At 64.8% G+C, this 22,743-nt stretch overlaps 4 protein-coding genes across 5 annotated transcripts; 3 read left to right on the top strand and 1 right to left on the bottom strand.

The window, feature by feature from the left end:
• The first annotated feature begins 527 nt into the window (after positions 1–527).
• Positions 528–7,543, top strand: CHLRE_13g580450v5 (uncharacterized protein). The gene is made up of 6 exons (XM_043069554.1): positions 528–1,046; positions 1,615–1,754; positions 2,017–2,237; positions 2,417–3,998; positions 4,187–4,654; positions 4,936–7,543. The coding sequence occupies exons 1-6, from the start codon at positions 770–772 to the stop codon at positions 5,212–5,214; spliced, it is 2,967 nt and encodes a 988-aa protein (XP_042917529.1). The 5' UTR covers positions 528–769; the 3' UTR covers positions 5,215–7,543.
• A 5,453-nt stretch (positions 7,544–12,996) lies between these two features.
• Positions 12,997–14,137, bottom strand: CHLRE_13g580350v5 (uncharacterized protein). The gene is made up of 3 exons (XM_043069553.1): positions 13,982–14,137; positions 13,824–13,884; positions 12,997–13,747 (listed from the first exon to the last, which is right to left on the bottom strand). The coding sequence occupies exons 1-3, from the start codon at positions 14,065–14,067 to the stop codon at positions 13,400–13,402; spliced, it is 495 nt and encodes a 164-aa protein (XP_042917528.1). The 5' UTR covers positions 14,068–14,137; the 3' UTR covers positions 12,997–13,399.
• Positions 14,138–14,231: 94 nt separating this feature from the next.
• CHLRE_13g580300v5 (uncharacterized protein) lies at positions 14,232–16,980 on the top strand. Its single transcript, XM_001693756.2, has 5 exons — positions 14,232–14,596; positions 14,781–14,867; positions 15,163–15,333; positions 15,652–15,726; positions 16,040–16,980. Exons 1-5 carry the CDS (start codon positions 14,342–14,344, stop codon positions 16,382–16,384), a joined length of 933 nt encoding a protein of 310 aa, XP_001693808.1. The 5' UTR covers positions 14,232–14,341; the 3' UTR covers positions 16,385–16,980.
• Positions 16,981–17,027: 47 nt separating this feature from the next.
• CHLRE_13g580250v5 (uncharacterized protein) lies at positions 17,028–22,743 on the top strand. 2 transcript variants are annotated; one of them, XM_043069552.1, is made up of 8 exons: positions 17,028–17,277; positions 17,352–19,616; positions 19,835–20,183; positions 20,373–20,541; positions 20,688–21,178; positions 21,387–21,829; positions 22,007–22,083; positions 22,276–22,743. In XM_043069552.1, exons 1-8 carry the CDS (start codon positions 17,089–17,091, stop codon positions 22,532–22,534), a joined length of 4,242 nt encoding a protein of 1,413 aa, XP_042917526.1. In that variant the 5' UTR covers positions 17,028–17,088; the 3' UTR covers positions 22,535–22,743. The 2 variants fall into 2 exon arrangements, with proteins under 2 accessions (XP_042917526.1, XP_042917527.1); XM_043069551.1 differs by having other exon boundaries at positions 20,337–20,541.

Below are 22,743 nucleotides of genomic sequence, written 5' to 3'. Positions count from 1 at the left end.
TGGGTCAGCCCCAACTGGATCAGCCACAACGTGCAACACTACAAAAAGTGACAGTCCAGTGAACAAAGTTACGAAGGTGCACCAGTATGGGTGGTTGGTATGCCCACGCACTCACGCACGGGGTGGGGCAGCGGGGGAGGGGATGTGAACGGCAGGGTCGGGAGGTCAAGCGGCCGGTGTTCAGGACTTCGAGCAGCAAAATGTGTGTGATGGGACAGTGGCAAGGCAGGTTGGCAAAGTCCCTTACGCCGATGTGTGCACCCAATCCATCCGCAGCTCCTCCTGGAGTCCTGGTGCCAGGTTACTGGCTAATAGGTGATATGAGTCAGGCATGGGTGCACTCATCGGCGCGGAGGCAACGACAGAGCCCAATTAGCGCCCGACAGGGCTTCCCAACGCGCCGGCAGGAGCACCAACACAGCGTGCGCCACACGTCCGAGCACGACAGCTGTGGCAACGGGTGGTCCAGCTGCTGCCTGAAGGGAATGTCGCTTGAATGCATGCAAATGGCCATTTGACTTCCTTTGGATGACTCAGAGCTGGGGGGAGTATTGGGCGTCTAGAGCGCCGAGCGCGATGACGCGGGCTTCGGTTCTGGTTGACCGCAAAGCCTACCGCTACGCAACACTTGAAGTTGCACCCCTTGATACATACATTCACAAACTGCACAGGGGGAATAGAGTCAAAGCCACACAACTGATTGCTTTGCCGTTTGCGCGGGCGACCCCTCGTGCTCCGCTTGTGCCATGGTCTTGAGACCACGGGCTCCATGAGAGATTTAGAAGGCTTTTGCAATAGGCTCAGCTCGAGGAGAGACCTCCACCCGGACATCGAGTTGGTCGCGTTCGGAAGGCGCTACCCTGCGCACAAAGTCATTCTTGCATCACAGAGCACGTATTTTGACGTGCTGCTAAGATGGCTGAGCGAGCGGTCGTCGTCGTCCGCCTCCAGGACCACTCAGCAGCGGTCACCCGTCGGTGACGACACAGCTCAGGATGGTCCTCCGCAGCACGAACTGGCACTGGGCGAGGACGTTACGCAGAAAGGTGAGGTCGCTAGACAGCTCCGCTGCTGGGTTAATCGCTCACGGCGACGTGTGGCTGGCCATGTCGGGCCCGCATGCGGTCGGCGAAGCCTCCGCGTTCACGAGTGACGCATGCTGGCACATGTGATACATTCTTCGTGATATCCGGGCTTGCATGGAGCTTTGCAGTAGTTTGCAGCCCGTTGCTGAGGTGGCGGGGCGGTACGAGTCACCGCTCGGCGCCGTCCTGCAGCTCCACTCCGGAACGCGGGCCCCGACGGTGGCACTACAGCCCCATAACGTATTCAGCTTGGAATGATGCAATGTTTCCCGTTTACATGATCTTGTGCTGACTTCGCTCTTCCGGGACCCTACGCCAAGGTGGTGGAACCTATGCACCCTCACAGCTGCGTCATGCACATTCATGTCTGCGCTGCCTCGTGCCCCACATCACCGCGCCTTTTCCTAGACAGCTAGAACCCCACTGAATACACACAAGCAAATGCCATCTGATACACCATCAGCAGCAACCATGAAACGCCCTTACTTTTCTTCACCCTGCCAATCCAACAACCTGAACGAATGATCAGGCTTCGAGTGGATCCTGGACTACTTCTATGCCAGCCCGCACACCGGCATCACCGGCGACAACGCGCTTGACGTGCTGGCGGCGGCGCACTACCTGGGAGTGGGGCCGGTGCAGAGCGCCTGCGTCAACTTCCTGGCGCAGGTGCGTGTGCACGTAATAGGTGCTGCACGGCTGGGGTGCTGCAGGGGTTGTGGAGCAGGGGTTGTGGAGCAGAGGGAGAGATGGCATGCCGGGCAGTGCATTGGAAGCAGCCAGGTGGGGCTCAGCACGGAGTCGGCACTGACGCTGGGCTGTCCAAAATCCTTTTCCTACGCATTCCCTGGGTAGTGCTGCGACGTCGTGGCTACCTTCTCAAACCCGTGCCGCGAGTTTGTTTTCTTGCATATATGTATCACACGCGCAGCACCTGGACCCGACAAACTTGAGCGCCTGCCTGGCCTGGGCCACCCGCGCCGACCACGGCGAGGCCAGTGACATGCTGGGCGCCGCCTGCCGCCGCCTGCTGGCCCTGCGGCTGCCGGCGGAGCTAGGCGCGTGGGGCCCGGCGCTGCCGCACATCGAGCCGCGCTGCCTGGTGGAGATTGTGGGCTGCGACCAGCTGGCGGTGGCGGGGGAGTATGAGCGGTGAGGCGGGGGCCCAGGGGCTGGGGGCCGCGGAGGGATGGGGAGAGCAAGGAGGGATGGGAACGAAGGGATGGTGCCGCCATTAGGGCTGGCATGCAGGATGAAAGGGTCACGGGGCGTATCACGGGCCGCATGACGGGCTGACAATGCAACCGCTGCGTCATCGATGTCTGTTGCAGGTACCAGCTGGTTAAGCGAGTGGCGGAGCTGTGCGCGGCGTCGCCGGCGTCAGGCACCCGCCGCAGCAGCCTTGACGACCCCGAGCAGCAGCAGCAGCAGCAGGCGCGCCGCAGCACCAGCAGCGGCATGAGCACTAGCAGCGGCGGCGGGGGCGGCAATGCACTCGCGGCAGCGGCAGGGCCTCCTGGTGCCGGGCGGGATAGCCGCCGCGCCAGCGGTGCGGGCGGCGCGGCGGCTGAGGAGTGCGGCGAGGGCGGCGCGTGCGGTGGCCGGGATGAGGGCGAGGCGGCGCTGCAGCGGCTGCTGAGCTCGGCCCTCAACCTGCCAGATGACGGCCAATTGGCGCGCCAGCTGCAGCTGCTGCGGCCCTGCAGTCCGCCGGCTGACGGCGGCTCCGCCGCCGGCCCCTCCGCACCCGCCGCTGCTGCCGCGCACCTGCAGCCCCAGCCTGGTGCCGCCGCGCCGCCGCAGCTGGCGGTGCTGCAGCCGCCTCAGCTGCCAGCGCTGCGTACCTCGGCTTTCATGCCTGCCAGCGCCTTCGGCTCCGCACCCGCCGGCGGCGCGCTGCTGTGTGCGTCGCCGTCGGATTGCGGCAGCGTGCTCGGCAGCAGCGGCTTCGGCGGCGCCTTTGGCGCCAGCCACACGCTGGGTGGCGGCGGCGGCGGCATGAGCACGCTCGTGTCTTCGTCGACGACCACCGCCGGCTGTAGCAGCACATCGTCGGCTCGCAACACGCTGCGAATCTGGGACTCGCTCAACTTTGGCGTCAGCGAGGCGGCGGGCGGCGAGGGCGACAGCGGCAGTGGCGACGGCAGGGCGCGCTCTTCGGGCGGCGCCGGCGGCGGCGTGGCTTCGCTGCCGGGCTGCGACTCGGTGATGCTGGCGGCGGTGTACGGCTCCGAAGGCGCGGGCTTGGGCTTGGGGTTGGAGGAGGACGTGGTGGGCACGCCGCTTGCAACGGATGGCGCAGGGGGCCCTGCGGGCCTGCCGGACCTGTCCCGGCTGGAGCTCACGGACGCGCTCGCGGCGGCACCGGCACCGCCGCAACAGCACCAGCAGCGCAGCCTGCTGCAGCCGCAAATGGTGGCGCACGAGCAGCAGCAGCAACAGCAGCAACAGCACTCGCCGCCCTCCACCGCCCTTGCGCTCGCCGCCCCCTCCATCAGCACCAGCAGTAGCAGCAGCGCAACCACTGCCACTGCCGCCGCGCTGGCAGCCTCCCGGCTGGCGCTGCTGTGTGAGGCGGTTCGGTTCGAGCACTTCACTGTGCCGCAGCTGATGGCGGTGCAGGCGGAGGGGCTGGTGCCGCCGGCCCTGCTGCACGCCGCGCTGTGGCAGCGCACCTGCCTGGACCTCCACATACACCAGCGCGCCACGGCAGCCGCTCCTGACGGTGCTGGTGGTGGTGCCGCTTCCTTGGACACGCCGCGGGCGGGCCAGCAGGCGCAGCAGCAGGGTTTGCAGCAGGGCCACCGGCCGTTCCGCATGTGCTGGCGGCTGCACTGCGGCGCGATCAAGAAGCTGGCGGCGGGTGACATGCTGCAGTCGGAGCCGCAACAGTATGCCGGCGCGCTGTGGCAGGTGTGAGCGCGGTCGCTGCGGTACTGCTGTTCACGGTGCATGGCGTTGACGAATGCAGTAGCGTTTGTTACCAACAGTTGTACCACTGCTAATGACATGTTGCCTCGGAGGGTCGGCCACGCCGTGGCCTCAACACTGTGATGAGTGTCGCCCAACCACGTGTTTGCATGCCTGCTATCTGCTTGCAGGTGCGGCTGACGTGCCGTGACAAGGACGCAGCACGCGGCCACCTGGGCCTCTACCTAGGCCGACACCTGGTGCCGGCCGGCAGCTCCACCGGGAGTGCTGGCGGCTCGGGTGGTGCAGGCGGCGGCCAGCTGACACCGCGGCGGCGTGATGGCGGCGGCGGCGGGCAGCGGCCGCCCATGCCGCGCCAGGGCTACGGCTACGGGCAGCAGTACCCGCACAACCGGCAGGGCCCGCGGCAGCACCAGCCGCCGCTGCCGCCACTGCAGCAGCCTCGCGGCAACTCGCCGCCACAACACCCGCGTCAGCAGGCGCACCAGCCCCAACCCCAGCAGCAGCAGCAGCAGCAGCAGCAACAGCAGCAGCGGCAAGAGCAGGCGATTGCAGCCCCTTCCTCCGCACAACAGTTCTTTGCATTCACCGACCGCCACCCGGCCCTGCCCAGCCGCTGCCGCCTGACCGTCTACCAGGTACTGCTAAGCAACCAACAGTGCACGACGCATTGCATTGTGTGGCCCATCCCTCCGTATTGCACGTCACAGTGCGCTGCGTCGCGCCCGACGCTGCTCTCCCCACTCGCGTTCCACCGCCTCACTGCCCATCCTTGAAAACCCCACCTCCGGACATCGGCAGATCACTCTTTTAATTCACTCCATTTTGCATGGACGGCTCGGCCGCTCTCCAAGATGGTCTACCGTCTATCACTTTTTGATAATGATGAATGTAATCCCCGGCCCCGACCCCGACACAGACCGACAATCGGGCGCTGGCCGGGCGGCTGTGCCTGGGCGACAGCGGCGACTTCGAGTCGGCCTTCGCGGCGGGCGGCTTCTTCGGCGCGGGCCGCCTGCTGGCACGCGCCGACCTGGAGGCGCTGCCCGATGAGGCTGACGTGCTGGTGTTCGTGTCGCTACAGGCCGAGCTGAGCCCGGCGCCAGGGGCCGCAGCCGCGGCGGGTGCGGCGGGCGGGGCCTTGGGCTCGGTGCCGGAGCAGACGGAGGCGGGCGATGCGCCGGCAGCGGCGCAATAGCGTGCTAGCCGCGCGATGTGGGAGGGAATCACAAGAGCGGCAGCTGGCGTGTGGACGGGCGTGATACCGGACTGCAGTAGGTGGGGAACAAGAGTTGCGGCGGCTTACTGCGCGTTGTGGTGACAGCTGAGGCGAATGCGCTCGTACGTGGACGGTTTTCATGTGAAGGAAGGAGCTTGTTACGGCAGCGCTTGCTTTGATTCAGCAATTTGCAGGGAGAGTGCTGCGGGGCCTTTCATTGCATACCGATGAAGAAGGGAGGACGGACAGAAGCAACAGCTGGGTGCAAAAGCAGGTGGCAGGGAGCTTGCCGGGAGATTGCCACGGTACTGCTCTTAGGTGGAAGCGCAGCAACCAGAAATTGTTTGGTATGATCAGATGGGTGTCAGGTTGCTTCTTCGTTGCACACGTGCGGCATGCGCGGTGTCTGTGCCTTCCGCTAACATGCCTAGGCGTGCGCCGTATTGCTGCCGCCGGCTGTTGTAAAGCGGCGGGCGCGAATGCCAAGCACCGCCGCTGCTTACTCATGCACCTAACAAAAGAAGATTGGCGGGGCTTACTGGTCCAAGCATGAATCGCAAGGATTTGGTTGCGGCTCCTGCCACGGCAGCAGCGTGTGCTTGTGGCTGTGGCAAGATTGGGTTGGCGGTTGAAGTGACTGACGTGCGGCCTGCGATAGAGGTTTGATTCTTGCATCATCAGGTTGGGAGATTCGTCGGAAGGGCTGTGGGGCTGAGGGTACAGGAGATGGTTGGGAAGCTGGTGGGCCTGGCGTGCGGGCAACGGCAGCACGTGCATGGGCCGCCGTAGGTGGCAGGTGGTGCCGGACAGGACCCGCCAAGCATGCCTCGGTTTGTGCGGAGGCCTCGCTCGTCGGGTTTTGAATACACGAAGCATGGGGCTATGATGCCGCGGACATGCAACTGTGCTGCTGCATCCCTGCACCGCATGCATGCATGGAGCAAGGTGGAGAAGGAGGCGCGGACGACCTGATGCGTCCAGCAGATGCAAGAGGAGGATGTGTGGAGGGATGGGAGAGCTGGTTTATAACAGGAAGGTGGCCAGCTGACGGTGATGCCCGCGACTGGCTGGGCAGGAATGTACAACAATACGTAAACGGCAAGAGAAACCCGGGCGACAGAACGATTCTGCGTACCACATAAACCACAGGTGTACAGGCAGTCTGGCGCGCTAGCATAGGCCGATTTGGTAATGGTTTGCATGGTGGTGCAGGGCTGCTCACGATGAATGCGCACGATGCAAGAGCGGGGGCACAAAGAGAGACACATCGAGTGAGAGAGCACGAGAAGGTCAGGTCGAGCGGTATGTTGGCGCTCCCTGCCAGATTCTTGGTTGGTTGGTTTTACGTTTTGAGTTCGTAAGACGGTGATAGGAGAGCCGCTGATCAATCGCGGGATGTCACTAAGATTACTACAAAAGGGGCCGGGCCGCGCGTGCTTGGCGTGGGCGTGCCAGTCGCAGTGCCGTTTCTGTTGCTGTGCATGGTCGATGTGAAGTGGGATGTATCATTGTTGAGTGCGGAAACACAGTGATGGGCATCTGGTTTTGGTCGAGTGTGTGCCGCGTGATTGGAGTCGACGGCCGAGAGACCGGAACCGAGAGAGCAACGGCGCGCTTGATGTCACGTCATGAACAGCCGCCATCTTCTTTGGATTGATTGTGGGCCTGGATTGCAAGGCACACTGCCTGGCGGTAGGTATAGAGAAGAGAGCGTCATTTTGGTGACAAGGATCCTCGCTACTTCCCGTCGCAGACTCACGGTGCACCAGGGTAGTATGGGCGGAGGCCTTGTGGCGACGAGGGAATGCCACTACACGCGTGCGCATTCTTCCGTTTGCTAAATCGAACCCGTTTGACCAGAGTTGCGGTTGGCCGTTGACAGTAGAGCGCATGCGTGGCGTGATGTTCTTAGTAGGCAGTGCAACTTTTGGTGACGTGGTGTGTACAGTGCTCCTGCCTATCTGCCAGAGACAGGGGCAGAGCAGCGACGGCGCGGTGGCGCGGGAGGGAGGCGACATTGGCACTTCCCCTCCTGGCTCTCGTGCGCAGGCGTTGTTGTCACAGGCGTAGAGTGCAGGTTGAGGCATCGGCGTGTGGCGCGTTGTGCGGTTGCACAGGGAACGGGAAGCTGGACAGAGGATAAGCCCATGCAAAGCACACCGTGCGTGTGGGCGTGGTGCCGGGCGATAAGGAAGCTGCTGACCACATCGAAATGGAGCAGCGTGCGAACTGTAACAGTCGGTCGGGCATCGGACATGACGCCTGGCTGCCGGTGGTGAGCTTTGGCTCAGTTCGAATTCATTACCGCGACTCCCGTCCGCCACAGCGGTAACAGCGTGGTCTCCCCGCCGGGCGCTAGGCCTGCGGCCCACATGCACGGCTGCGCCGCCGCACACACAGTCACACCCATGCCCTGAAGCCTCAACGACGTTGCGGTCTCTCAAATATCCAATTTAGTCATATCTTCGTTAAGCGGTTCCGCATGGTCCCCGGCCTTGGCTTGCTGACACTGGCGACACACGCCCCCCACATTTAAGATGCTTCCGTTGTCCTTTGCAAACTTCGCAGGCGCATGCGCCTATGCACGGTGCCTTCGCCAGCACTCGTCAGCAGAGCGCAACTCAACATCCTCAGCGCACGAGGTGGGAGACCGCAAGGCAACGGGTCATAGACGGCTCCACGCATGTTGAGACTGCAAGGCATGCATGGCCAAGCGTCCATCATCCAACCCATCCAACCCATCCGGTCATGAAGTTCCGCCACTAACGCAAGCTGCCATTACCCTCACCGACCCGCATAACATCCCTGGTCGCTGCTGGCGCCGTCGCCGCCTCAATGCGCCTCAGCGTCTGACTGAGCCGCCCAGCGGCCGCCGCCATCGAATAGCGCTCCAGCACACGCCGCCGGGCCGCGGCGCCGCGCGCCATTGCCCCCCGGCGCCCCGCCTCGCTGCCGCTGACGTGGGCCATCAGCAGGCGCAGGTGAGACTCGGAGGGCTCTGCCCACCGGGAGCCTGCGTGGGGTTGCAGAGCACACACGTCGTACACGTGCACCGCGGCCCGGCATGTGTGCTGCACTTGCTCGGTTCCTGGGGTTGTACGTAGGCGGTTGGCACGTGTCACCCCCTACTTCCGCTGCGCGGCCCGCCTTGCGAGGCCCCTCGCGGCCCAGGCCTGCTGCCGCCAACCGCCAAACCGCCAACGCACCCTGGAACCACCAGGGCTCGCGGGGCGGCACGGGCGACAGTTGGTACGACAGCGGGTAACCAACCGTCTCGTCCAGGTAGGCGGTTGGGCCGGACCAGTTGGTGGCGATGACGGGGAGACCCAGGGCCATGGCTTCCATGATGGGCAGGCCCCTGAGCACGTGCGTGCGTGAGGTCGGCCACAGGCCCACAGCAGGTCGCGTTTTCGGTTTCGTTCTGCACACAACACATATGCACACACACACGCACACATGCACGCACACACACACATACACTGTCTTTGCGCAATGTTTTCCTTGTGCTCTTTAACACACATACACACACGCACACGCACACACAGCACGCGCACACACACACACACACACACACACACAGACGCACGTGCACACGCGCGGACGCACCATCCTTCTCCGCGTGTGGGCAGCACGAACGCGTCCGCTGCCGCCAGCAGCCGCACATACCGCTGCCGCGGCAGATGGCCGCTCAGCAGGTACACGCGCGGTGACCGGAGCGCGTCCAGCGTCCCGTCGGCCTGCGGCCCCAGCGCCGCCTGGGCCCACGCCCTGACCGCATCTGGGCAAACGTGTTTGCGGCGGGCAAACGGTGCGCGTCAGAGCCTAGAAAAGCGGATGAAGGACACATGGAGATGAGGACAGGCAGCCGAGCAGGCGCGCCCCAGGGTAGCTCTTCCAGGACAAGTGCCTCACCTGCAATGGGCATGTCCGAGCTTGGCTGAAGGAAGGGCTTGGTGACGATGTATAACTCCACGCCCCCCGCCACGCCGCCCTCACCCCATTCCCCCACGTCTCCGTCCCCCTCCAGGCCCTCGCCAGCTGCTGCGGCTGCCCCAACACCAACCCCCGGTCCTCTTGCTGCTCCTGCTCCGGCACCACCACCGGCATCGCCTAACTTTCTTGCCACTCCGTCCCCAACTCCATCTCGATTTGCATCTTCGTCCGCATCATCATCATCTGCTGTCGCTGCAGCTCCCGCTGCAGCCCCTGCCCCTGCACCTGCACCTCCAGCTGCTGCTGAGAACTGCCGCAGGAAGGCCGCAAGGAGCACGTCATGTCCCTTGCGCGCCTCCCATTTAAACACAGACACGAACACGTAGGGCCGGCGCGGCGGCCGCCCGGGCGGCCCGAACACCTGCAGCCGCCACACCCGTACCACCAAATCATGAGTCCATCACATAACGTATGTGGTCATGTGGGGAGTGGGGATTGCACATACCAGCCCAAACTAAAGCAAACCAAGCTAACCTAGCAAGGGCGTGGGCGCGGGGCTTACCAGGTCCCCGCGTTCTCCCGCGCGGACCTCAGGGCCCCTCACACATATATACACACACACACACACACACACACACACACACACACACACACACACACACACACACACACACACAAGGCCCCTCACACAAACAGACACGCACACCTGTGTCGAGACCTTAACCCTGCGCCGCCTTGCTGACCCGCACCTGCACGCAGCCCGGCGGCGGCAGCTGCAGCGGCACCACCATCCCCGGGTCCAGCTCCCCTGCGGCGTCCACTGCCGGCGGCAGCTCCGTCAGCGGCACCCTCACGCCGCTGTCCCGCAGCGCCCGGGCGGAGGCGGGCGCTGGCACCCACACCTGCCGCGCACAGCAGCAACAGCGGCACGCCGCATGCGGCAACAGCAAGGCGGCACATGCACTGGTGGCTGGGCCGCAGGTTGCACATACCGGCCGCGCCTCCCAGTAAGTTGCCTAACTGACATGGTCCCAATGCAACCGTCAATACCGTACGCGCCTTCCCCAGATGCCCACGTTGTCTGCCATGCTCCCGCAGCCCAACGCCACACGCGCTCACCATGTGCCGGGAGACAGTCCTACCGCGTCCCCACCTCTTCCCCACCCACGACCACAAACACATACACGCGCGTCCCCACCTCGTCCATGCTGTTCAGCGCGGCGACGAAGCTGGCTGGGATACTGCGGCACACGCACGCCACACGTGAAGGCCACATCGCGGTGCCAGCAGCACAGGGAAACGGGAGGCACGTGTGGTGTGGGGTCCCGTAACGCGTAGGCACTTTACTAGGCCGTCGGTCTCCATCCGGCTCAGGATACAAGTGCAGCACGTGCATGCGGGCAACTGCATGGAGCGGGGCGGGATAACTGTACGAGCTCACCGGTCTGTCTCGGCCATCGCCCTCGCCACGGCCCAGCGTGTGGGGCGGCCGGGCGGCGGGCAGGGCTCGCAGCTGGCCCAGCGGGGGGCTGGACGGCCGAGGTAGGGCGGCAGGTTGTGGCACACCTGCAGGAGACCGGCGCGGCAGCCGCGGGTCAGTGTCATTGGTAGTTTGGTGGCGAGGGATGGGGGATAGCTGGATGGGGGGTGGGACTTGCATGGGATGAAGAGCGCCGGTAGCATGGCGGCAAGGGTTGCGAGCATAGGGATGCGTGGCGTGCGCGCGTACGTGCTTGGAGAATGCATCCGTGCGTGCATGCGTGCGTGCGTGCCAAGCAGGCTACTGGGATCACGGCCCTTCCACATTCGCTCGACCCTGGCCTGCAGACTGCAAACCATTCACGCACCACTATGGCTGGGCTGGTTGGCAGGCTGCGTAGCGTCAAGAGCTGGTCGTGGTCCGCTTCTGCTTCGCTGCTGTTACTGCCGCCGCCGCCAGGGCCCGCAGGCCCAGAGGGACCAGCAAGAAGCTGGTCTTCGCATCGGTCCTGAGGGTTAAAAGGCACGGGAGGCACGGGCAGAGGACATCTCGATCAGCACTCATCAGCAAGCTGCTCCACCGCAGTTTGGTGTGTGGGTGGTGGGGTGGAGTGGGTCAAGGGTGTCAGTACCCTCGGCACGCTTGCCACGCTGGCAACCTTTATCTTGGTACCTGAGTGCGGAAACGGGCCGCTGGCTGTTCATTGGCTGATCCGAGAGACCGAGACCCCGCCCGGCCCCGGTTGACAGGCAATGGGTGAACTAATGGCAGCGAGCAGGAGGTAGAGAACACAGACGAGGAGCCGTGCTTGTGTTCCCTGCCACTGCAGGGAACACCAGCACGCCGCCTGTGGCCAGGAGCACACGCACGGCTCCTCGTGTATGTTCTCTATCACCCACACTATGCCTGCGGGACTTCACCAACCTGCCTCAACACTGTCCCATCACACACCCACACTATGCCGTTGACCCAAGACGTTCAAACAAGCTTGCACACACATGTCTTCGTACACAAGCTTTCATGAGAAGCGAGCATGCGTATTGAAGGGAGAGGACTGGCAAGGCGAGAAAAAAATAGATATAGAGATGGAGAAGTGAAGCTTGGGACGTGCCAATTTGCCAACTGAATGTGGCCGGGCGGCGGGGTCTCGGATCAGCCAAGGATCAGCCAACCGCCGCACCAACGGGGGACAGGCAGCCAAACAGCACCTCAGCGTCACCGGTTCCTCGCTCCTCCTCGGCGCCCTCTTGTGGGTTCTCGGTCCACTCGGCACAACGAGCAACCTCCGTGGAGCACCCCTTCTTGGGAGAACTGCATGCGCGTCTATGCCGGTGCCCCTATCCACCCCAGGCCCATCCAGCGCCCGGCCACATGCGTGCTCTCTTGCGCTCTTTCACTAACGCACGCACATCTACAGCTTCTGCATAGGTTTCCCTCCGAACACACGCACGCACCTGTAGCAGCCCGATGTGCAGTTGGTCCGCTCGCACCACGCCGCCGCGCAGCAGCCCGCCCAGCACCAGACCCGCCGCCTCGCCGCCGAAACTGCTGTGGTCCAGGAATGGCGCGAACCAATGCACCGGCACCTGCACACCCAGCTCATCGTCCTTGCTCACTTGCTTGCCCAGGATGCCCTCGCCCACACTACTGCCGTTCGTGTTGCCGTGACCCGTGCCCCGCCCGTCGTCCTTTGTTGAAGCGTCCGCAACGGCCATGCTGGCAGCAGCTGCGCTGCCTAGCGGGCGGTTGGCGGCCCTGCCCCAGTGGTCCGAGCCAGCGGCCGTGCTGTCTGTGCTGCCTTCTGCACTGCCGCGGCCGCTGCCTTCTGCACTGCCGCTGCCGCTGCCTCCTGCACTGCCGCTGCCGCTACTGCCGGCCCTGCCCGCCAATGGCACAGCAGGGTCGTCGTCATCGTCGCTGAAAGTTTGCGGCGTCAGGTGCGCACAGCCGCTGGCGCTGTCGGTTCCGCTGCCTGCACCGCCGCGCACCACCTCTGAGCGCCGGTGGCCCTGCTGTGGGACCCGCGGCGGGCCGCTGTCGAGGTTTGGGATTGGGTCCGAGCTGCCTCGCGGCGCCCAAGGCGCGCAGCCGGCCTGGGCGCGCACCTGCTGCAGCCGCTGCAGCCGCGACTGCTGCACCACCGCCTGCTCGGCCCGCAGCAACGCCACCATGGCCACGGCCGCGAGTGCCAGCAACAGGCACAAGCCGCCGGCACGACTGGACAGAGCGGACGGCACCGCGCCGCTGCGGCCGCGTTGAGGCCCGCTCGGCGGTGTCATAGTTCTGAACTCGAAAGTCTCAAGTCTCCCACGTCGGTGCTCCAACGTAGTATCAATGCGACAGCACACATACATTTACATTTACAATCGGTCTTATGGTGATCTCGCGTCCAATCGGTACAGCCAGCTTATTGCCTGCTGTCCGAGCTCCCCTCGGGTCGAAGGCGTGGCGTGTCCCCCAATGCAAGCAAGCCCATCACCTGGACGATTGCCACCGCCAGTCCTTACGTGCACTCTATCGTGCACGCATACCGTGCACGCACGCCTGGCCCAACACAGTTAACATAAGCGCGGGCGCAGTCTCTCGCGTCAGATGTCGCAGCACTGTGTCCGCTCCTCTACAATTCAGCCGCGTTTACCCCCCTGCCAACGCCCGAACCCTCCACCCCTTCCCTCACAGCCTTTCACCTCCCGGCTCCACGCCTCCTGCCACGCCGCTGCTAGCGTGTAGTCCTGTGCCTCCAGCTGTCGCTTACGAGAAGATAGCGAACGAGATGAGCGTGCAGGCGATGGAGAGCCACGTCATGAGGCGCACGCAGTAGACCGCCTCGGCGAAGTTCATGAAGAGCCCGCTCTCGTAGAACAGGATAACCAGGCTGTTGAGCGAGGTGATGGCGGAGTTCTGGGGGATGATAGTCAGCACGGAAAGCGCCGCGAAGATGTAGGGGTTCTTGAACAGGAAGAGGAGCCCGTATGTCCCGACGATGGCAGCATACGCGGCATTGAACTGGAAGCCCGCAGCCTTGCCCCCTCCACGAGGATCCAGCGATCGGCAGGCTACCGATGGCACTGCTTGGCTCTCTGCTTGGAGCGACGGCTTCTGCATGGCAGCGATGGGAGTCGGGTGAACAACTGTCAACGCGCCGAGGTCCTCGCCTCAGGTACAGTCTACTTACCACAAGGAAACTCCCGCTGCTCAGAGCCGTGCGCCCGCTGCTGGATGGCGAGCTCCGCAGCCTGCACGCAAGCATTCGCACGCGCAGCGCTGTGTTCAGAGACGCGCTCGACCATATTTAACATGCATTTCAATCGCAGTTTACTGGGTTGGTCTGACCTAGCCACAAGGCATGGAGCGTCCGCGGTGAAGGGCTTGACACCAGCCTTCAGCCCGCAAGGAGAGGTTCTTAACAGCGTGGTCATCTTTACAATACTTCTAGGTCACGTTACTGCAAGAGTACCGCGGCACACGGCCAGTTTTTTGGCGCAAGATGGGCACGTCCACATGCGGACTCGGGAAAGGCCATAGAATTGCATTTCCCCTCGCATTCTTGAACTTCAAACCTCGTGGCATATACACTTCAACAGGCATACACAGCATCAGGTGCATTAACGTATCACTGTTCCTTTCCATCCACGTAACTCGCCTTTGCGAAGCCCTGTCGCAGTAGATTTACTCCCGTCTGCTTCAGCAAAAATGACCGTTGTAGCTGAAAATGCACCGTCAACGAGCGGGAACGAGGCCATAGTGCTCAACTCCACAACATTCGCGTACCCCGGCTGTGACCCCTTTATCAAGGGCTGCAACCTGAACATTCCTCGTGGTAGCCGCTGCTTGCTCATCGGCGCGAATGGCGCCGGAAAGACCACGCTACTGCAAATCGTCGCGGGCAAATACATGGTCGCTAAAGACTCCGTGCGGGTGCTCACTCGCTCGCCATTCCATGACCTTGTGAGTGTATGTGCATATCAAAAGAAATGCGGCGTTTGGCCAGCGCTCGCTCTGTTTTGGGGCGGCCTCTGAGCCTCCCGTTACGCGAGCGACCTGGAGCCACACGACACCCTCTGGGCCATCCCCACCCCAACGACCCGGCCCGTCACCTCTTCCATCCCCCCTTCGTACATCTTTTCTGCAGCAACTTACATGCACCGGTCAGCTGAGCTACCTGGGGACGTCGTGGCGCAAGGACGTGGCGTTTGCCGGCTATGGAGTGCCGCTGCAGGTGCGTCACGGGACCGGAGGGACACGGGTGGCCGGCGCCAGGCAGGGTGCCAGAGCGAGTCCAGGGGGCAGTCCAGGGCAGTTAGCGACTAAGCGTTCAGGGGGCGCCTTGCAGGTTACCATGCTGTAAACTCAATGCGTCGGACGGTGAGGGCGGTGCAGGCCTCGACTACAAAACGGGTCCATGCGGGTCTGCGCGCCCCTCACTGTTCGCCCTTCGCACCCCCTCCCGGCCAATCCCTGATTATGCCATGCCTCCACCGCATACAATCCATCCTGCATACCAAACCCCACAGGGCGACATCAGCGCGGGCAAGATGATCTTCGGCGTTGAGGGCGTGGAACCCGCCCGCCGCTCCCGGCTGATCGAGATGCTGGACATTGACCTCTACCAGCGCATCACCACAATGTCGGACGGCCAGAAGCGCCGCGTGCAGATCTGCATGGGACTGCTCAAGCCCTACGACGTGAGTCGTGTGTCGTGTGTGTGTGTGTGTGTGTGTGTGTGTGTGTGTGTGTGTGTGTGTGTGTGTGTGTGTGTGTGTGTGTGTGTGTGTGCGTGTGTGTGTACGCGCCCGAGTGGCCAGGTAGGGCCGGGGTTTGGACTCTAGAGGGATGGATGGAGATGTGGGGCAGGAGGTGCGGCAGGAGGCAGGGCACAAGGGTTAGGGCGGTGCATGGCTCGCGGAACACAGCCGGGCAGGCGGCGCGGCGCGGCCGCTCGGTGTGCATACGGTGCAATGCTAGTGTCGTCAGGCTTTGTCACACGTGTATCGCGGACGCAGGTGCTGCTGCTGGACGAGATCACAGTGGACCTAGATGTGGTGGGCCGCCTGCGCCTGCTGGACTTCTTCAAGCAGGTGGGAAGGGGCAATAAAGATTCCAACCCCGATAAGAAACCGGAGGCACGAGGACGCGGGACACGGGAGCGAACAGTCGGGTAAACAATGAAGCAAACAGTCGGGCGAGAAGCCAGCGAGGGAAGTTGGGGTTGTACTGGATGACACAGGGATGCACGTCCGCGGAAGGCAGGGCGTCAGGAGTAGTGACAGAATGGGGCACATTAAAGTTCGCCGTCAACACCTCAAAACTATGCAGATGCCGTACGTCCAGCCACCGACGATTTTGCACTCCGCGGCCCCACCCTCTTATCTCCCATCCGCCAATCCACAGGAGAGCGACGAGCGCGGCGCCACCATCCTGTACGCCACCCACATCTTCGACGGCCTGGAGGGCTGGATCAGCCACATCGCCTACATGGAGGACGGGGCCATGGTCAAGGGCGGAGACATCGCCAGCGTGCGCGAGGTGGCGGAGCTGGCGGCGCAGGCGTCCGCCGCGCCCGGCAAGGCGCCGCGCAAGCTGCTGCATGTGGTGGAGGACTGGCTGCGGTCGGAGCGGGATGCGCGGCACGCACGCGCCGCGGCCGCCGGCACCACCGCCGCCGACCTGGAGACGGCGGTGAAGCCGCAGCGCACGCCATTCATGCCGTCCAAGCATTTGGCCTTTTTCCGGTAATTTGGGTTGCTGTTTGGCCCGGTGTTGCTGTAGGAGTGTGGGAGAAGTGTAAACAGATTATGAATGAGTTTGCCATAAGTCGAGAATTGCGAGTCTATGAATGAGGAGCGCTGAGGAGTGAGGGCTAGGGTTCAGATGGTACAGAGTGATCTGGAGCACCGGGGAGCGCCGAGCGTGTCACCCGAGAGTTTCTGAGCGGACCAGAGCGCTAGAGGACTAGTATGGCGAAGGCATCGAGAGAAGTGCATTATGTGTACGCATCACATGCTGTAATACTGCGAGTCGATATCGCGATATCGGCACCAAGTACACGCTGCAGGTGGCCCAGGCGGCCTGCCCGGAGCAGGGGGGGGGGCGAGAGGGGTTAGCCAAGTTGGTGCAGCGGTGCGTATGGCAGGATCCGAGTAGGTTTTCGACCGACGTCATTTGCAAGAGTGTACGCAGCATGCTTATGCCGCCGCATTACTGGATGGCTGGGTGCGCTGGGCAGCCGAGGTTCAAAATCTAGGTGACAGATGGGGCAGAACGGGCCGCTATGGCCACCAACACCGTCACCTTACCTTTGCATATTCATTTTGCTGTAAGAATCATATGAACATGAACATCTCTATTTGCGACACCAGCTGTTGCTGAGGGTGCAGCTCAGGCACCTCGCGAGTCGCGGTTGACCCATAGCGACGACAAAGCTGCTTGCGCCAGCGGATATGACGTCTAAAATTAAATCAGTCTTGGCTGGCCTGGAGGATTGGCTGCAGAAAGACCATGTGGAGCGCAAGTTCTTGCAAGACAGGTCGGCCAAAACAAATGCCGAGGCCTTGGGCGTTGTCGCGCAAGCGCAACAGCGCGTGTACCAGCTAAGGAGCCGCAACGTGCCGGCGAGCAGTCCCAAAGAGGTGCGAGCTAAAGCCATTCCGCCAGTCAATGCTTTTCAAGTGCTCACTCCGACCCGGTTTGGTGCCATCCGCAGGGTTCCCGCCAGCGGAAGGCTGCTCGGACTCAAGAGGACACCGCTGCCAAAGCACATGCCGCTGCACCGGAGGTGGGCGAGCAGGCCAACCCGCAGGCAGTCCCTGCCCCGGAGCCCCTGCCAGCACCGGTGCCTGTCGTTGACGTGGACGAGCGACCGGCGGCTCCGGTGGATGAGGAGCAGCCAGAGGCGGGGCCCAGCAGTGCACCGGCCCCCGTTGCAGGCCAGAAGCGCGGGCGGCAGGCCACCCGCACCACTGCAGCAGCAGCCAAGCGCACCAGGGCGAAGGCCGCCGAGGAGCCCGCCCCCACGGCAGCAGCAGCGCCGGCCGCTGAGCCAATGGCAGTTGACGAGGGGCCCGCAGCGCGCAAGGTGGAGGCTGCTCCCGCTGCTGCTGAGGCGCCAGCGGTTGAGGAGCCGGTCGAGGAGGCAAAGCCGGCCGCCAAGCGTGGCCGTGGGCGGCAGCGCAAGCAGCCGGCTAAAACAGCAGCGCCGGCAGCGGCAGACGACGAGCTAGACGATGGCTCGCAAGAAGCTGCCGCCGGCAAGTCCGAAACGGACAAGCACATGGCAGAGCAACCTGCGGCCGCAGTGGTTCCCACCATAGAGCCGCGCGTGACTCGCGCACGGCGTGGCGGCGCAGCCGCTGCGGTGCCAGCGCCCGCCCCAGCGGCCAGGGCAACCCGCGGGAGAGCCGCGCAGCAGAAGCGCACCGTGCAGGAAGCGCAGCTCGCCTCGCCCGCGCTCCAGCCCAAGGCCAAGCAGGCAGCTGTGGAGGCTGCGGAGGCGCTGCCGGCGGTCCCACGCAGCCCCATCGCGCCGCGCGCGTCGGCCTCGCCTCTGAAGGCCTCGAACAAGCCCACGCCAGCAGCTGTGCTTGCACCCAGTCCGCGCCCGTCGGCCAACAAGCCCGCACATCCGACGCTGCAGAAGGCTGCCACGCGGCCCTCTACCGCAAAGTCAGCGCCACCGTCGCCCAAGCCTGCCCAGCAGCGGTCACAGCAGAAGCAGGCCCAGGCTCAGGCCCAGGACGGCGCCGGTGCGCCCTCCGGCGTGTTCGCACGCATGCCCTCCGCCGTCGCGGCCACGGTCGCCATGCTGGGCGGCAGGCCGGTGACCGCGATGCGCTCCTCAGCTGGCGCTGCGCGCGGCGCCTCCGCAGCTGCCAACGTCGCCAGCATGACGGCCGTGGTGGATGGCGGCAGCGCCGGCACTTCCACTGGCGCTGCGGCTGAGGCCGTAGACGCCACCGGTGCCGCTGCGGTGGCGAGGGCCTCGGTGCCGCGGTCGACAGCGCCGACTCCGTCTGGGCAGGCTGCACCGCAGGCCACCGCGCCCGCACGCGAGGTGTCGCTTGGAACCGGATTCTGCTTTGGCGTGAAGGCCGACCATGAGTCCTCTCCCACCATCCCGCACTTCGGCTCCGCCACTGGGGCAGACGGCGAGGACGGTGCCGCCGCGTTGGCTGCAGCTGACGCTGCGCCGGGCGCGGCTGCCGCTGCTGCTTTGGCGCCTCAGCACGTGTCGCGTCTGCCTAACGCATTTGCCGGGCCGCACACGTCTGCATCGGCGCCGGCTCCGGCACCGCTTGCTGAGGTTGCTGCGCTGGCGTCCGATGAGGCCACGGCAGATACGTTGGCAGAGGAGGAGGAGGAGGAGGAGGAGGAGGAGGAGGAGGAGGAGGAGGAGGAGGAGGAGGAGCAAGAGGTGGAGCCCATTGCCGCGCCGGCGACCGCAACGGCGGTGGCAGCGGCGTCGAAGACGCCCGTGGTTGTGGCGCAGGCGGAGGCGGAGCGGCGGCCAAGGTCCCTGTCTCTGGCAGCCATGCGGTTGCCTAGTGCTGCGGGCCTGGCTGCGGACGGCAGCGCTGGTGAGGCGCAGATGGCTGCGGCTGGGCAGGAGCAGGGCCGCGAGGCCGGCGCTGCGGATGCATCAATGCAGGAGACTGCAGCCCGGAGCGACACGCAGGAGCACGACAACGACAATATTGACGACGTCGACATGGAGGCGGAGCCCAGCTCCGAGGCGGATGCCGAGGCTGCCGGCGACGAGGCAGCAGCTGCGGTGCCAGCGGGCGAGCCGGAGGCAGCTGCGCCAGCGGCGGTGGCGCTGAGCAAGCCGGAGGCAGTGGTGGCGGGCACGGCACAGGCCCCGCAGCCCGTCAAGGCAGCCAAGGGTAGCAACCTCGTAAGCGCCGTGCGCAGCTTCCTGCCCCAGAAGCTGGCGAACTCGCCGCCGCCCGCCGCCGGCAAGAAGAACGTTAAGGTGCGAGCCCTGACTTTGGTGCAGGAAGCGCATGGTCTGCGTCCTGTCCTGACGCCCCGGAGGTTGCTTGGAACTTGGGAAGGCTGTGGCGTTCAGCACAGCGCAATCCTCGTGTTCTTGGGGCTGCGCTGTCAGCGGTGAGCTCCACATGCTTGACTTGTGCTCTGGAAGGGCGCTTGACTGGGCTTCTGTTACCACACGCTTGTGCATTCCTACAGGTCAAGGCGCTCGAGGCAGCAGCGGCCGCGAAGGCCAAAGAGGCCGCCAAGGCCGCCGAGCGCGCCGCCCGTGCCGCCGCCATTGAGCGCAACCGACAGCAGCAGCAAGCCGATGGCGCTGTGGCTGCCGCGGCGGCGCCGTCTGTGATCACGACGGCTGCGCCCACGGTATCCACGGCGGCCGCGCCGTTGGCGGCCGCGCCCCGCCCGACACCGGCGCTTACGTCGACGGATGCGGAGACTTTGGCGCCCACAACGTCAGTCAGCACTGCAGCTGCGGCGCGGCCAGCGGCGGCGCCGGCCAAGTCGACAGCTGCGGGCGGCGCTGGAGGCATTGGCTCTGGCTCTGGTACGTGGTTGGGAAATGGCGCGTGACGCTCGTTTCGCGATGAGAGACGACCTATGCGCTTGTCTGGTTGAGTGTTGCGAATGGTGGCCCTGCATCCGATGCTGACGCAGCGGCACCGCGCCCTAATCATGCGCATTCTCACCATACCTACAGACGCGGACGCCGCAATTTCTGTTGCCGCTGTCGCAGCGCAACCGCCGCCGCCGTCTGCCATCGGCAGCGTCAAGGCCAAGGCGGCTTTCTTCCAGGCGAAGGAGGAGCAGGCTAAGCGCGCGGGGGCAGGGCCGCCCAGGCCAGGTGCCGCCGGCGCCGGCGCCGGGCCCGCCATCCCCAGCTACAAGGCCGGCGCACTTGCACGGTACGCAGCTGCAGCTTGAGGGACCTTACACTTAGGCCCTGAGCTCTTTCCTTGGCTTGGTGGCTGCCAGCGCTCATGTTTGGAGCTATGGTGTTGCTGGACATAACCTTTTCATGCGTGTGTCATACTTCTGAATGGCTTGTCAGGGTTGCTCTGGCCGCCGGTGACGAAGCCAAGGCACTGGCTGCCGCACAAGGCCTGGCATCCGCGCAATCCGTCACAGCCGCTAGCGGCGCCCGCCCTGCGGGCGGCGCTGCTGCCGCCGGCACGTCGGCCGCAGCCGGCCCCTCCACCTCCGCTGTGACGGCCTCCGCTGGCACTGGCGCGGCGCCTGCCGAGACGGCAGCCGACAAGCACAAGCGCGTGGAGGCCAAGCGCAAGGAGGAAGAGGAGCGGCGGCGGGCGGAGCTGGAGGCTCGCACGCAGGCCAAGGACGACAAGCTGCGGAAATTTGAGGCCGCGAAGCAGCAGCAGCGGACAGCTGGTGGTGGCGGTGGTGGTGGCGGAGGAGGAGGCGGGGGCGGCGGCGGCGGCGGCGGGGCTACCCTGCGGCCGCCGGCACCGCCGTCTGCCAACCCGCTGGCCGCGCACCCGGCCGGAAAGCGGCCGCCCATAAATGCTAGCGGCGCCGCTGCAGGTGCGCCGTTTTGCGTCCTGCTCTTCCCAGTCCGCGTTCTGCATGATTCCGCTCCGATGCTCCGGCCTTGCTGCTAGCTGATGCGCAGAGTGTCACTATGTGCCTGTGCTACTGCTAAACCAGTCTTTGCAACTTCCGCTTTGACCCGTATCCCCCTGCCTGAAGCCCTGAACCCATTTCTCCAACCTGCACCTACGCCCACGTCCAGGCGCGGCGACCGCTACCATCAAGGCTGAGCCCGAGTCCAACCGGTCCGCGCCTGGGCCCATGAACGCCCGCACCCCGGGGCCCAAGACCGGCCCCGTGGCTGCCAACATGTCGCCGGCGGTGCAGATGCAGGTCAAGCTGCTGCCGGCCGTGCACGGCCCCGCCGTCAGCACTGCAGCCACCACCACCACAGGCGTCGATGCCACCGCGCCAAAGACCGCCGGCAAGCAAGCCGCCGGCGCGCCGGGTTTGCCCAAGCCGGCCGCGCCGCGGCCGCCCACGGGCGTGGGCGCAAAGCAGCTGGCTGCGGTGGCCGCGGCGGCGGCGGCGCCCAAGACGGCGTCAAAGCCGACGGCGGCGGAGAAGACGCCGGGCGGCGTGGAGCTGACGGAGGAGGAGCGCCGCAACGTGCACGCCATCCAGACGTCGCCTTACGTCGTTCAGGTTCGACCGGGGCCGGGCTGCCCCCGTGCTTGCCGAGCAACCCCGTGTCATGACAGCAAGGGGGCGTTTCTTAGGAGCAGGGCTTGTTTGCAAAAACGGACGAAATTTGAGCTCTAGGCGTTTTGCGTCTTTTCAATTTTAGGCTGACGCTTACTCCGTGTGCGCTGTCCCAACCAGGTCAAGCCGCGCACGCCCGCCATGATGGGCACCGCCACCAAGCCGGCCCCCACCAGCTACGAAATCTCGCCGTACAAGTGAGTGTGCGTCCGGCGGCAAAGAGCAGGATTGGGGGCTGCACAAGCGGTGCCTCGGGTGTCGCCTGCATGCCCACGCGCCCGCGCTCCCACGCTCACGCGTACGCTGACCGCGTGCGCCTGCGCACCTACCCGCCTCCCTCCGAAACCAACCTAATCACCTTCCCTTCCGCCTCGGCCCTCTCGCCCCAGGTCGGACAGCGACGAAGACGACTCGCCGCGGCGCTTCAAGGCGCTACCGGACTGGGCCCTCGGCCCCCGCGTGCAGGAGGCGCTGATAGCGCAGCAGCACGTGGACGCCGACGCCATCTTCGGGAGCTGCCCCAAGTCCATCGACGTGGTGCGTGTGTTCTCGGACATGCCCCACCCGGGCAAGCTGGACATGCGCGGCCGGCCGCGGCGCGACTACGCGCGGCGCGGCAGCAGCGGCATCTGGGACGCGGACGCGTAGAGCTGCGCCGGCAGTGCTTTGCGCTGAGGGTGGAAGGCCGTTTCGGTCGGGGTGGGTGGCGGAATGGTGGTGGAGTGCTGTGTTTGTGTGGGGAGCTGGGAGTCGGAGGAGGCGGTGAGGCTGGCGCGTGGACCAACCGTTACTGGACGGCAGCAGGAGTGCTTAGGGCTGCCTGCGACACCTGGCGTGTGTGGCCATGCGACGGGGAA

Source organism: Chlamydomonas reinhardtii, chromosome 13 (assembly GCF_000002595.2).
Source record: "Chlamydomonas reinhardtii strain CC-503 cw92 mt+ chromosome 13, whole genome shotgun sequence".
Lineage (NCBI taxonomy): Eukaryota > Viridiplantae > Chlorophyta > Chlorophyceae > Chlamydomonadales > Chlamydomonadaceae > Chlamydomonas > Chlamydomonas reinhardtii.
Note: the sequence above shows the minus strand (reverse complement) of the source record. Positions and strands in the feature narration are given on the sequence as shown.